This window comes from Gymnogyps californianus, chromosome 28 (genome assembly GCF_018139145.2).
Source record: "Gymnogyps californianus isolate 813 chromosome 28, ASM1813914v2, whole genome shotgun sequence".
Taxonomy (NCBI): Eukaryota; Metazoa; Chordata; class Aves; order Accipitriformes; family Cathartidae; genus Gymnogyps; species Gymnogyps californianus.
In genome coordinates this window covers 2447317-2462529 of record NC_059498.1, presented here as the reverse complement: position 1 = coordinate 2462529, position 15213 = coordinate 2447317, and the positions used below count along the sequence as shown (strand labels likewise).

At 64.4% G+C, this 15213-nt stretch overlaps 1 protein-coding gene across 1 annotated transcript; it reads left to right on the top strand.

Annotated features, from left to right (window-relative positions):
- Positions 1-2427: 2427 nt before the first annotated feature.
- Positions 2428-14827, top strand: PLCD3 (phospholipase C delta 3). Its single transcript, XM_050911797.1, is given in 21 exon segments — positions 2428-2510; positions 2512-2564; positions 2567-2609; positions 2611-2659; positions 2662-2770; positions 5857-6018; positions 7197-7425; positions 7514-7643; positions 8215-8440; positions 9306-9507; positions 9598-9742; positions 9824-9976; positions 10052-10207; positions 10459-10494; positions 11119-11278; positions 12166-12282; positions 12378-12479; positions 12482-12525; positions 13108-13243; positions 14357-14506; positions 14591-14827. Coding segments are annotated over 21 exon segments (2574 nt in total). The 3' UTR covers positions 14680-14827.
- Positions 14828-15213: the final 386 nt, after the last annotated feature.

Here is a 15213-nt window from a genome sequence, read left to right as displayed (position 1 = left end):
GCTGCCCAGATGTGGCCCCAGCTGTCCAGATGTTGCATGGGTTGCCCAGGTCTTGAACTGCAGCACCTAGATACCACCCCAGGCTGCTCAGATCTTGCCCAGGCTGCCCAGATGTTGCCCTGCATGTACAGATGTTGCTCCGGGATAACCAGATTGTCCCAGGGATGCCCAGATGTTGCTCTGGGCATCCAGATGTTGCCCCAGGATAGTCATATATCACCCAGGATGCCCTGATGTTGCCCTAGGATGCCCAGATGCTGCCCTGCATGTAGAGATGTTGCTCCAGGATAACCAGAGATCACCCAGGATGCCCAGATGTTGCCCCAGAGTGCCCAGCTGTTGCTCCGGTATAGTCAGATATCACCTAGGATGCCCAGATGTTGCCCTGGATGTACAGATGTTGCTCCAGGATACACAGATATCACCCAGGATGCCCAGATGTTTCCCTGCATGTACAGATGTTGCTCTATGAGAACCAGAGATCACACAGGATGACCAGATGTTGGCCTGGGTGTCCAGATGTCACCCAGGATGCTCAGATGTCACCCCAGGGTGCCCAGATTTTATCCCAGGATACTCAGATATCACTCAGGGTGTCCAGATGTTGCCATGGGTGCCTTGATGTTGCCCTGCATGTAGAGAAGTTGCTCCAGGATAACCAGAGATCACCCAGGATGCCCAGATGTTGCCCCAGGCTGCCCTGCCATCACCCCTGGGTGCCCAACTGTCCCACCCAGGCTCTGGCAGCTGTTGGCAGTGCCACTGTCACCCCAGGCCTGGGGGAAGTCACTGCCCACGGTCGTGGTTTTCTCTGCCTGTCCTGTGGCTCCTGGTCCCCACAGCCCGGCCAGGCCTGGGGTGACCTCTCCATCCCCCCGGGCACTGCAGAGTTTTGCAAGAAGCCATGTTGGGCGGTGGAAAATAACCCCCTGTTGCAAGGACACGGCTTGAAATCAAAGCCCGGCTCTGCCTCTGCTCCGTCACCCATCACCGTGGCCGGGCTGCGGGGTCGGGGACCCCAGGGTTGGGGACAGGGGGTCTTCTCTTGCGGACAGCCATCCCTCCCTGCCTCACCTGCCTGCAGCAAGCGGTGGCTGTGGGAAAGGTGGGGATGTGTAAAAATGCAGGGAATTGGGGTAAAATCATGCACATGCTTGCACGGGCACGGGCATGTGCGCAGGTCCAGCTGCACAGGTGGGTTTACGGCTGCACAGATGTGTGTGCGTGCAGCTGTACAGCCACACGTGTACATGGCTGCGCACACGCATGCCTGCACCTGTGTGTGTCTGCACACACGTACATGCATGCATACATGTGTACATGGCTGCATACACACATGCACACAGGCATGTGTGCCTGCACACGCATGCATGCATATGCATGTACGTGGCTGCACGCACATGTGCACACATGCATGTGTGCCTGCATACACACACATACATATGTGTGTACATGGTTGCACACACACGCACACAGATGTATGTGTACCTGCACACACACACGCACACATGCATGTGTGCCTGTACACACAGACATATGCGCACACATGTACACAGCTATGCGCACACATCTGCATGCACATGTGCATGTGTGCACATGGCTGCACGCACACACACACACGTGGATGTACACACACACGTGCACAGGCGCACACACATGTGTGGGGCTCTGGGACTGGGCACTAACTGGGGACATCACCCTCCTCTCTGCACGGTTCACGCTGCTGCCGGTCCCCGGGTCCTGCTGCTGTCCCACCGGTGGGGACGGTCACCTGGGGGTCCTGGCAGCTGCCTGCGGCCCCTCAGCCCTGTCCCTAGAGTGGGGACGCAGCGGGCACGACAGGACTGGGTCCCCTGGTGTGATGGCAGAGGGAGTCCCATGGGTCCTCGCTGTCCTCAGGCTGGTGGAGGGGGTCCCCTGGGTCCCCACCGGCGGTACCGAGGTGGCACCGGCAGCAGGGAGCCGTGCCCCTCGGGCAGAGCACGGTCCCCCGGCGGAGATCGGGGTGTCCCCTGGGCCGGTCCTCGGTGCAGGCAGGCGGACCCCCGGGGGGAGGTGGGGACCTCCGGGCCCTTCCGGGGCGGACCGGTCCTTCAGCTAATACCCAGTGCAGAGCGGGACCCCCCCCGTGCCGTTCCCCCGTGCAGAACAACTCCCCGGGTGCACACCGGGACCCCGGCCCGTTCCCGGTGCAGAACGACCCCCGGTGCAGTTCTCATCCCCGGTGCACACTCTTCCCGGTGCAAGTCTGACTCCCGGTGCCTTCCCACCCCGGTACAGACCGGACCCCGGTGCAGACCCATCCCGGTGCAGACCGGACCCCGGTGCAGACCGGACCCCGGTGCAGACCCATCCCGGTGCAGACCACCACCGGCAGCCACCGCTCGGCCCGGGCCGGCACAAACGGTTAACACCGCCGGGGCTGAAATGTGGCTCCTCCCGGTACCTCCCCGCGCCCGGCCCCGGTCCCGGCGGGGCCGCCCAGCCCCAGCCCAGCCCCAGCCCCGTCCTCCGCCGCCGCCCAGCCCGGCTGCACCGGCCGGGGGCACCGCCAACACCGGGAGCACCGGGGGACCGGGATCACCAGGAGTACCGGGGGTACCGGGCGCACTGGGAGCACCAGGAGTACCGGGAGCACCGGGGGTACCGGGGCACCGGCCCCGCACAATGATCTGCGGCAGGAAGGCTCGTCCCGCCGCCGAGCAGCCCCGCTCCCCGTCGGACGGCTCCGGTGGCCCCCGCCGGCCCGGCAGAGCCTTGAAGAAAATGGGTGAGTCCCGGGGCCGGTCCCGCCGGGGGGGGACGGGGGACCCGACGGGGCGGGTAGCGGGGGACCGGGCAAAAACTCCGGGGGGCTGTGCCAGCGGGGGTCCCGGGAGGGATGTCCGTGGCTGGGAGGGTCCCCGAAGTGGATGGGGACCCCCGTGGCAGGGATGGGTCCCCGTGGCTGGGAGGGGTCCCCAAGAGAGCCAGGGTCCCCATGCAGGAAACTGTCCCCATGGCTGGGTGAGGTCCTCACCGTGGGGAGGGGTCCCCATGGCCACGAGGGTCCCCATGCCAAGGAGTGTCCCCAAAGCGGATGTGGTCCCCCATAGCAGGGATGGGTCCCCATGGCCAGGAGGGTCCCCATGGCAAGGAGTGTCCCTGAGGTGGATGGGGTCCCCCACAGCAGGGAGGGGTCCCTGTGGCTGGGAGGGGTCCCCAAGGTAGCCCCAGAATAGCTATGTATTGCCCCAGATGTTGGGGGGCAGCAGGGTCAGGGTTCGGCCACATCTCAGGTGACAGGAGCCCTCCCGCTCGAGGTGTTTATTGTCCCCAAGGCTCAGCCTCAGCTTGCTGGGATCCTCACCTAATACCCTGCCTCAGTTTCCCCACACAACGCTGCTGCCCGCAGCACTGTTGGCTCAGGGCCCCGCTGACCCCATAGCAGCTCGAGGCAGAGCTGCCCGTGAGGCACAGGCAGGAGGAGCGGGTGCCCGGGAAGGTCAGGGTGCGCCTGCCGGGGCGGCCGGGCCCAATCCTGCGTGGGAGCAGTGGGCAGGGCAGGGGCTGGCCCTGTGCCGCAGAGGGAGGGCTTGGCTCCCACTCCTGCGCTGGCCCGTGCGTGGCTTTGGGCGTGCGGCCGTGTGCCCGGAGCTGCACGGCTCGGTGCGGCTGTGTATCTGCTGCAGCTCTGTGTGTCCCTGTGTCCCTGTGTCTGTGTGTCCCTGTGTCCATGCATCCATGGGTCTGTGCACCCATATGCTTGTGCATCTGTGTATCCACGTGCCCATGTGTCTGTGTGTCCTTGCATCAGCGCATCCATGCATCCATCTATCCATGCATCCATCTGTCCCTGCATCTCTGTGTCCATGCATCCATGTATCCATACATCTCTGCATGTGTACATCCATGTGTCTGTGTGTCCATGCATCGGTGCATCCGTATGTCCATGCATCCATCTGTCCTTGCATCCATGCATCTATGCATCCATACAGCCCTGTTTCCCCATGTCCATGCATCCATGTGCCTGTGTGGTGGTGCATCCATATGTCCATGCACCTATATGTGTCCAAGTGTCCATGCATCCATATGCTTGTGCATCCATGTGCCCATGTGTCCGTGTGTCCTTGCATCACTGCATCCGTGCATCCATGTATCCATACATCCCTGCATCTGTATATCCATGCATCCATGTGTCCGTGTATCAGTGCATCCCTACGCCCATGTGGTCATACACTTGTGCACCTGTGACCCCATGTGCTCGTGTGTCCGCGCATCTGCATGTCTGTCCATCTGTATGCCCATGTATCCATGCGTCCATGCATCTGTGCATCCATATACTTGTGCATCCGTGTGTCCGTGTGTCTGTGTGTCCGTACCTGCCCTCTGAAGGTGCCCTCAATCCTGCACTGTGGGCAGGATGTGACCCCGCGGGAGGTGGTGGCAGCTGGTGGCCGCATCCCCAAGGCCATGGCTGGCTCGCGATGTCCCTGCTCGGCCCCAAACCTGCTGCTTCCCAGCCCAGGAGCAGCGTCTCCGGCCGAAGCGGGGACACGGGCACTGGGACTGTTCTTAAGGAGTGGTTGCCAAAACAAAACAGGGAGGAAGTTACTGCTCCGTGGAGAATAGACGGAAAAGTCCTGGCCCTGCTGTGAGCCCAGGCGTGGGCCCGCGGGTCCCCCGAGGCCACCCCGTCATCGTTGCCGGCCTGACCTCCGCTGCCAGCACCGTCCTGGCGCTCCCCACACAGGATTTGGGCGGCTTTGCTGGGATTTAGCAGCTGGGCTCTGCTGTGTCAGCAGGGCTCTGCCACCGCGCTGCTGCGCCCTGTCCCCCCGGCCGACTGCACGGTGCCCCACAGAGGCCCGATGGCAATGGCTTGTCCTGTCTGTCCTCTCCTGTCTGCCCTGTCCCATCCCACCCCATCCTGTCTGTCCCGTCCCATCCCATCCCATCCCATCCCATCCCATCCCATCCCATCCCATCCCATCTGTCCTGCCCCATCATGTCCCATCCTGTCCCATCCCATCCCGTCCCATCTCATCCTGTCCTGTCTGTCCTGTCCCATCACGTTTGTCCCATCCCATCCCATCCCATCCCATCCCATCCCATCCCATCCCATCTGTCCTGTCCCATCCCGTCCTGTCCTGTCTGCTCTGTCCCATCCCATCCCATCCCATCCCATCCCATCCCATCCCATCCCATCCCATCCCATCCCATCTGTCCTGTCCCATCCTGTCTGTCCCATCATGTCCCATCCTGCCCTGTCTGCCCTGTCCTGTCCTGTCCTGTGATATCCCATCCCGTCCTGTCCCATCCTGTCATGTTTGTCCCGCCCACTCCGTCCCATCCCATCCTGTCTGCCCCACCCTGTCCTGTCGCATCCTACCTGTCCCATCTTGTCCTGTCATGTCCTGTCTGTACTGTCACATGGTGTCATATATGTCCCATCTCAGCCCATCCCATCACCCTCTCCTGTCCATCCCATCCCGTCCTGTCCCATCCCTCCATCCTGTTCCATGCTGTGCTGTGCCATCCTGTCCCATTGTGTCTGTCCCATCCCATCCCACCCCATCCCATCCCATCCCATCCCATCCTGTCCCATTGCATCATGTCTGTCCCGTCCCAGCTGTCCCATGCTGTCCTGTCTGTCCCATGCCATCCCACGCTGTCCCATGCCATGCCATCCCATCCCATGCCATGCCACGGGATGTGTGGAGGTGTACACACGCAGATGTGCATACAGATGTGCACTGAGCCCCCCCACTCCCACCCAGTACCCTCAGGACACCCTTAGAGCCTCCAGTACCTCCCAGTGCCCCCCAGTACCCCCCCAGTAGCTGCGCAGGGTGCCCACGGGCTGGTCTCCCGCAGGCCTGACGGAGGACGAGGACATCCAGCGGATGCTGCGGGGCTCCCTGCTCCGGAAGATCAAGTCCCGGGGGGGCCCCCGGGAGCGGCTCTTCCGTCTGCAGGAGGACGGGGCGACCGTCTGCTTCGAGGGGCGCTTCGGGCGCGCTCGCTCCCAGCAGAGCTGTGAGTGCCGGCGCTGGGGACCGTCCCCCGGGGGCTCGGGGACCCTGGACCACATCCTGCACAGCCTCAAGCTGCAGGGAGGGGTTGGGACCTGGGCAGCGCCCCAAACCTGCCCATGGGGACCTGGGCATGAGCCAGGACCCAAACCCCCACCCAGGACCTAGACCCCCACCCAGACACCCACCTGGGACCCAGACCCCACCCCAGGAACCAGATCCCAACCCAGGACCTAGCCCACAACCTGGGACCCGGAACCCTACCCAGAAACCGGACCCCAACCTGAGACCCAGACCCCCAGCCAGGACCCCTACCCAGAACCCGGACCCCACCCCAGGACCTGGACCCCCACCCAGGACCCAGACCCCAGCCCAGGACCCAGATCCTCACCTGGACCCCCACCCAGGACCCAGACCCCAATCCAGGACACAGACCCCGCCTGGACCCCCGCCTGGGACCCGGACCCCCACCCAGGACCCCCGCCTGGGACCCGGACCCCCACCCAGGACCCAGATCCCAACCCAGGACCTGGACCCTAATCTGGGACCCAGACCCAAACCCCAGCCCAGCACGCAGACCTCCACCCAGGACCCAGACCCCAATCCGGGACCTGCACCCCCAGTCTGGGAACCAGACCCTGACCCGAGATGTGCACCCCAGTCCAGAACACGGACCCCCACCCAGGATCCAGACACCAACTCACTGCACCCAGTGCCTCCCAGTGCTTCCCAGTGCACCCAGTGCCTCCCAGTGCACCCCAGGCCAAGCCCCCAGAGCCCACACCCTTCCCCATCCCCCTTGGGACCAGCACGAGGTCCCGTCTCCATGCCAGCCAGACTCTGTCCCCGCTCCCCGGCATCACCCGTCTCTTTCCACCCTCTCATCTGGGATGGGTGCCCAGAGCTGGCACCGCTGCAAGACAGCTCCATCCCCCACCGGCGTCCCCGTCCCCATCCCCGCAGGGGACAGCGGCCACGGCTCCTGTCTCGCCTGGGATTAGTGGGTTAAGCCCGGCTGCGGCATCAACAGGAGCTGAGCCCCGGTCCCCTGGGGTGCCCCTGGGGACATGTAGGGTGTCCATCAGCAGCCAGGATGTCTTGCAGGATGCTCATGGGTAGGGGAAATGCCGAGGGACCACCTCCATCCCCGGGGTGGCCCCATCGCCGCGCGTGTCCCTGCAGTCTCGGTGATGCACATCGAGGGGGTGCGTGAGGGACACCAGTCGGAAGGTCTACGCAAGTACGGTGCCGCCTTCCCCGAGCGGCACTGCTTCACCCTCGTCTTCAAGGGCAAGCGCAAGAACCTTGACCTGGCTGCCCGGGGCGAGGAGGATGCCCGCCACTGGGTGCAAGGGCTCACCAAGCTGATGGGGCGGCTGCAAGCCATGAGTCAACCAGAGAAGCTCGACCAATATCCTTTGTCAGAGCTATGGGGGCTTGGGGACAGGTTGGGGACGGCCGTGGGGGTGACGCCGGGTGGTTTCCTTACCCTGGCGTAGCTGGATCCACGGGGTCCTGCAGCGAGCAGACAGGAACAAGGACAACAAGATGTCCTTCCGGGAGGTGAAGAGCATGCTGAGGATGATCAACATCGACATGGATGATGTCTACGCCTACAAGCTCTTCAAGGTACCCGTCCTGTGCTCCATCACCCGCTGTCCCCCGCTGCTGTCACCGGGAGGGAATGCTGGCTCCTTCTCTGCCTTCCCAAGCGCAGAGAACTCTCCAACTCGTCACACTCAAAGCCACCCACCATCACCAATGTTTGGGTCCACCACCAATGGTTGGGTCCCATCATGAGCAGGCGCTCATGATGGGGTGGGGTGAGCTGTCCCCCCCCTGCCCCCAGCTCTGTGGGTCCCCAAGGTGTGACATTTTCCCCCCATGGGGTGCTGTCCCCATGGGCATCTCCCAAGGTCCCTTTCCACATGGGGAAACCGAGGCATGGCCCTCTGCTCTGCTCTGCTCCATCCCAGACTGGAGGGTCAGAGGGCTATGGCTGGGGGCACAGAGGGGACATGCCCCCACACCCCCCTAGGCACAACCCATCCCCGAGCCCTCATGGCAGTAGCTGAGCCCCCCCAAACTCATCACACACGCTGCCAACCCCCAAGGGACAGGCAGGACGAGGCAGGGGGTGGCCGTACCCCCTCCCTACGGGCAGGGGATGGTCCTCAAGGTCGGGCTGCGGTCCCATCAGGAGTGCGACCGCTCGGGCGACGAGCGGCTGGAGGGCCGGGAGCTGGAGGAGTTTTGCCGACGGCTGCTGCGGCGGCCAGAGCTGGAGGAGCTTTTCGGGCGTTACTCGGGTGAGGACCGTGTCCTGTCGGCCGAGGAGCTGCGGGATTTCCTACGGGACCAGGGCGAGGACGCCAGCCTGCGCCAGGCCCGTGCCATCATCCGCGCCTACGAGCTCAATGAGAAGGGTAGGGCTGAGGATGGCCAGCTCGGTTCATGAGTGGTGGTGGGATGGTGGGATGGGCACTGCCAGAGCCAAGGGAGGCCAAGGGAGGCGTGGGGATGGGGCTCTGCTTGGCGGTGTCACCCCCCAAGCTGGTATGGGGTCCTCTAAGGCTTGGGTGAGTGTCCCCGTGTCCCTTCCCCAGGGTGGCACCGGGTGTCAGCAGTCCAACACGTGGCCTTGCTGGTCCCTGGTGGATGTGGCACTGTGGGGACAGGGGACGTGAAGGTGGAGATGGTCAGCAGGTGGACCTCCCTGTCTCCTGGGTGATGCAATGCCAGCCCGAGCATGAATGTGACACTGCTGGGGGACCTCCATGTCCCTCGGGTCCCACCATGTCAGATCCAGGGTGAACATAGCACTAGGAGGACAGGGGACACCATGGTGGGGATGAAGGACCTCCTTGTCTCTTGGGTATCACAGTAGTACCCCTAGGGTAGATGTGGCACTAGCAGGATGGGGGACATCAGGGTGGAGGTGGGACACAAAGGGGACCTCCACATCCCCTGGGTGCCACAGTGCCAGGTCTGGGGTGAACATGGCACTATGAGGACAGAGGATGTCAGGGTGGGGACAAGGAACCTCCACATCTCATGGGTGCCACCATGCCAGGTCCAGGGTGAATGTGGCACTAGCAGGATGAGCGACAACAGGATGGAGATGGGACACTCAAGGGAACTTACATGTCCCCTGGGTGCCACAGTGCCAGGTCTGGGGTGAACATGGCACTGCTGGGAGACAGGGGACATCCAGGTGGGGACAGTCCCCGGGGTGCCACCCTGCCAGCAGCATGCCAGCCCTCTGTGACATCCCGCCGCTGTGTCCCGCAGCCAGGCAGCAGGACCTGATGATGCTGGACGGCTTCATGATGTACCTCCTCTCGGCCGCTGGTGACATCCTCAACCAGGAGCACACCAAGGTGCACCAGGACATGAGCCAGCCCCTGTGCCACTACTTCATCTCCTCCTCCCACAACACCTACCTGACCCGCAACCAGATCGGTGGCACCAGCAGCACCGAAGCCTATGTCAGGTGGGTGCCCCTGGTCAGATGCTCCATCAGATGCTCACCGATGGGTGCCAGGGTGGCACAGGGACTCATCCGGTGACGGTGCGGTGGCAGGGCACTGATGGCGGGATGCCGTTGTGTGGAGCTGGACTGCTGGGAGGGCTCCGATGGGGAACCTGTCGTCTACCATGGCCACACGCTCACCTCCAAAATCCTTTTCCGCGATGTCATTGAGAGCATCCGTGACTACGCCTTCAAGGTGAGCCAGGTGCCGACAGCCCTGAGATGGGTGCTGGGTGCTAGGTGCCGGGTGCTGAGCACTGCCCGTCCCCTTCCCCAGCAATCACCCTACCCCGTCATCCTGTCCCTGGAGAACCACTGTGGGCTGGAGCAGCAGGCCACCATGGCCCGGCACATGAAGGCCATCCTGGGGGACATGCTGCTGATGCAGCCGCTGGAGGGGCAGGACCCCCACAACCTCCCGTCCCCGGAGGTAAGGCCACCCGCCCACCCACCACGGTGTCCCCATGTCCCCTCCGAGCCCTGAGCTCGGCCCTTCCTCCCGCAGCAGCTGAAGGGGAAGGTCCTGGTGAAGGGCAAGAAGCTGCCAGAGTCATGGCACGAGCCCCAGGGTGTCACCTCCCTTCTGGACCCTGAGGAGGAGGAAGAGGAGGAGGAGGAAGAGGAAGAGGAGGAGAAGCTGCAGGAGAGAAGCAGCCGGCGGGTAAGGGGCTCTCCCAGGCCTATGGTGCCGGGGGATCACAGCATCCTGGTGGTGTTGGGGGACCATGGCGTCCTGGTGGTCCTGGAGGACCACAGCATCCCGGGGGTGTTGGGGGACGATGGCATCCTGGTCTGGAGGACCATGGCATCCCGGCAGTGCCACGGGACCACTGTGTCCCAGCAGTGCTGGGGCCCGGGGCGGGTGAGCACTGCCAGCATCCCCCGATGCAGCCCTGCTCTCTCCTCTTCCAGTCGCTGCAGTCGCTGCAGGAGATCAAACCTCTGCAGGTGGGTTGTGTGACGGAGCTGAGTGGGCTGACGGGTCGGGTGCCATGGGTGCGGCGAACGGCTGTCACTGCCCGGCAGAGGGGACTGAGCTTGGGGACTCCTCGGCTGTGCCTCCGTCTTCCCCTGTTGGGCTGGGTGCTCCATTTCTGGGGTCTCCATTGCCTTGGGAACTTCATGACCTTGGGTCTCCATCACTTTGGGGTCTCCATCACCTCCAGAGTGACCCCTCAGGGTCTCCATTGCCTTGGGGGTTGTTCTCCATTGCCTCAGTTCTCCATCACCTCAAGTTCTCCATCATCTTGGGTTGTCCATCACTTCAGGGTCTCCATCGCCTTGGGGTCTCTTACATCTTTGGTTCTCCGTCACCTTGGGTTCTCCATGACCTCAGGGTCACAGCCTGCTTGGATTCTCCATCCTCTCAGGGTCCATCAGGTTCTCCATCGCTTTGGGGTCTCCGTCACCTTGGGGTCTCCATTGCCTCAGGTTCTCCATCCCTTTGGGGGTCTCCATGGCCTTGGGGGTCTCGGTGCTCAACACTAGCAGGGTAGTGAGGTCTGTAGACCCTCAGGCAGGCAGGTGGCCACCAGAACCAGGGTGGCCCTGACACCACGGTGGCTCCCTCAGGCCAAGGACGCATCACAGGTGGCCCCGGAGCTGTCGGCCGTGGTGGTGTACTGCCAGGCTGTCCCCTTCCCCGGCCTGGCCCACGCCCTGCGCCACCCCCGGCCCTGCGAGATGTCCTCCTTCAGCGAGAGGAAGGCTCGGAAGCTCATCAAGGAGGCGGGTGAGGGTGACGGGATGGGGATGGGCATGGGGACAGAGTGGCTCCATGCTCCAGGATGGGGCTGATACAGATGGGCTCTGTCACTGGGGTAGCTCCATGGGTGATGGTCGGGGACACATTGGCCCTGGCCGGGCTGCTCTGGTCTGGTGGGTCTGGGGTCTGGTGTCAGGGTCCAGGGCCTGGGTCTGGGGCCAGAGGCCAGGGTGAGGGTCACGGGTCCAGGAGCAGGGCCTGGTGTAAGGGTCTGGTGTCAGGGTTTGGGATGTGGCATCTGGGTCCAGGGTCAGGTCTGGGGTTTGGAGCTGGGATTAAGATCTGGGTCAGGGTCCAGGGACTGAGGTCTGGGGTCAAGGTCTGGGGTTTGGGGTTTCAGTTCAGGGTCTGAGGTCCAGGGTCAGGATCTGGGGTCAGGGTCCGGGATTTGGGGTTTGGGTTCGGAGTCTGGGGTCCAGGGTCAGAGGTCAGGCTCTGGGGTCTAGGGTCAGGGTCTGGGATCCAGGGTCAAGGTCCAGGGTCAGGGGTCTAAAGTCAAGGTCTGGGATCAGGATCCAGGGTCAGGGTCCAGGGTCCAGGGTCCAGGGCTGGCATTAAGATCTGGGTGAGCATCCAGGATCCGAGGTCTGGGGTCAGGGTCTGGGGTCAGGGGTCCAAGGTCAAGGTCCAGGATCAAGCTCCAGTGTTGGGGACTGAATCCCAGGGTCCGGTTTCGGGGTCTGGGTCATGTTTCGGGCTCTGGACCTTCCCAGCCAGGCAGGGTCTGTCCATGCCCCAGGCACACGGGTGCAGGCAGGACACCGGTGCCCACTGGCAGGACCCCATGCCAGCCCCAGGGGTGTGCAGGGCACCCATGGGTGCAGCGGCCCCACTGAGCCGTCCCCCCCCCTCAGGCCCGGCGCTGGTCCGGTATAACGCCCGGCAGCTCAGCCGCGTCTACCCGCTGGGGCTGAAGATGAACTCCTCCAACTACAACCCCCAGGAGATGTGGAACGCCGGCTGCCAACTGGGTGAGACCCCACGGCTCCTGGGGGACACCCCATGACTGGCACCCCCCCTTTGGAGCCGTCACCCACCCTGACACCCCGTCCCCCTGTCCCCACAGTGGCCCTCAACTTCCAGACGCCGGGCTACGAGATGGACCTGAACGCCGGGCGCTTCCTGGGCAACGGGTGCTGTGGCTACGTGCTGAAGCCCCCCTGCCTGCGCAGCCCCCCGGAGAGGGGCGCCGCCGCCTGGCACTGCACGTCAGGGTGAGGGCATCCCGCTCCCCCCAGCCCCACGCCCGGGTGGGTGGCACCTGCGTCCCTGCTAGGTCACACCCGTGACATTCCCATGCCTGGCCAGGTGCCACCTGCATCCCTTTTCCCAGGTGCCACCAACCCCACACCCAACCAGGTGCCACCCGTGTCCCTTCCGGGTGTCGCCAACCCCACCTCCAGCCAGGTGCCACCCATGCTCCTTCTGGGTGACGCCAACCCCACCTCCAGCCAGGTGCCACCCATGCTCCTTCTGGGTGACGCCAACCCCACCTCCAGCCAGGTGCCACCCATGCCCCTTCTGGGTGACGTCAACCCCATGTCCAGCCAGGTGCCACTTGCACACCTTCTCCTGGGTGCCACCAACCCCACACCCACCTGGGTGCCACCAACCTCTCTTCTCCTGGGGACGCTGACCCTGTCCTCACATCTGTTTGGGTACCACCCATGTCCCTACTCCTGGGGGACACCGACCCCATCCCCATGCCTGGCCAAGTGCCACCCACGTCCCTTCTCCTGGGGCCCGCCACCCCGCGGTGCCCCGTGCCGCTGGCCCCCAGCACCCTCTGCCCCCAGGTGATCACGGCGCAGCAGCTGCCCAAGCTGAACAGGGAGAAGGGGAGCTCCATCGTGGACCCCTTCGTGCGGGTGGAGATCCACGGCGTCCCGGCCGACTGCAGCAAGCAGCAGACGCACCACAAGCTCAACAACGGTGAGCGCCCGCCAGGCCACCACAGCCCAGCCACCGGTCCCTCGGGACACCCCAGGGCACCTAGTCCCCAGGGTACCCCAGGACTCAGAGGCACCCCAGGGCACCCAATCCCCGGGGACACCCCAGGGCACCCTGATCCCCGAGGCACCTCAGGGCACCCGGTCCCCAGGGGCACCCCAGGGCACCTGGTCCCTGGGGACACCCCAGAGCACCCTGATCCCGGGGGCACCCCAGGGCACCCTGATCCCCGAGGCACCTCAGGGCACCCAGTCCCCAGGGGCACCCCAGGGCACCCTGATCCCCAGGGGGTGGCAGAACCCTCAGGCACCCAACACCCTGGGTACCCGCTGTCCCCTGCACCCCAGCTGCCACCCCCAGTTCAGCTGGTGCCCAGGACATCCCAGTCCCCCCAGTGCACCCCAGTCCTGCAGTGCCCCGCCCCAGCACAGCCTGATCCCCACAGTGGCAGGGCCCCAGCATGTTCCAGTCCTCCCCAGTGCTGCTCCCTCCAGCCCAAGCCCAGTATGACCCCTGTTCCCCCAGTATACCCCATCCCAGCCCCACTATGACCCCATTCCCTCAGTATAGCCCATCACGGCACCAGTATGACCCCCATTCCCCCAGTATAACCCATCATGGTCTCAGTATGACCCCCATTCCCCAGTATAGCCCAGTCTGGCCCCAGTATCATCCCCAATCCCCCAGTATACCCCAGCCCGGCCCCAGTATGACCCCCATTCCCCCAGTACAACCCAGCCTGGCCCCAATATGACCCCCTTTCCTCCAGTATACGCCATCATGGCCCCAGTATGACCCCCATTCCCCCAGTACAACCCAGCCTGGCCCCAATATGACCCCCTTTCCTCCAGTATACCCCATCATGGCCTCAGTATGACCCCCATTCCCCAGTATAGCCCAGTCTGGCCCCAGCATCATCCCCATTCCCCCGGTCTGCCCCAGTCCCCACATACCCCAGTGCAGGATGGCACCTAAGCCGGGGCAGGGGTGAGCACAGCGGAGGGTCGAGCCGGTCCCCATGCCCAGGGTGGTGGGTGGCCCCAGTGGCCCCGGTGGCCATGGTGGCAGTGCCCACCCCCCGTCCCGGTGCTGTAGGCTTCAACCCACGCTGGGAGGAGACGCTGAGCTTCCAGCTGCAGGCACCCGAGCTGGCCCTGGTACGCTTCGTGGTGGAGGACTACGACAGCACCTCCTGCAACGACTTCGTGGGGCAGTTCACCCTGCCCCTGGCCAGCATGCGGGAAGGTGGGTGGGTGCCCCCCCCCCAGCTACCCCCCGGGGACGGGGACGGTCCCCTGCCACCCGCTCAGCTCCCATCTCTGTCCCCAGGGTATCGTCACATCCATCTGCTCTCCAAGGACGGGGCGTCCCTGTCCCCCGCCACGCTCTTCGTGCACGTTCGATGCAAGAGCCTGTGAGGTCCCCGGGGGAGGGACATCGTGTCCCCGTGCGGGGGACAACATGCTCCTCCATGGGGTGGGCACCCTCCTGCGCCAGAGACGCCCTGCTCCCTGTGCAGGGACAGCCTGGGGCCACCGCTCACCTGGCCACAGTGACAGCAGGGCTGGTCGGGGGACCCGAGGGGGTAGGGGACCCCCTCCATGTCCCGTAGTGCCACCCCATCTGCTGGCCCGTGTGCCCCGCTCCTCCCCTCCCTGGCTGTGACCCCGAGGGGACAGAGACGCTGTGACAACCAGGATGGGGTGGTCGGGCCATCGGAAGCTCAGCACAGCCCCGGGGGGGGTGAGATGGGTGACAGCAACCCCTGAACGTCACCACCCCGGCCATGCTTGATCCCAGCCCCGCCTTGGGCTGCAAGGACAGTGCCACCACCATGAGGTCCCCAAGGGGACCCTGCCACCATGTGCCCCATCGCGCCCACCTGCTTGGCTGGGGGCCGCGTTCCCAACCCCTGCTCCAGCACCGGCGACGGTCACAGATTTACACCCTGG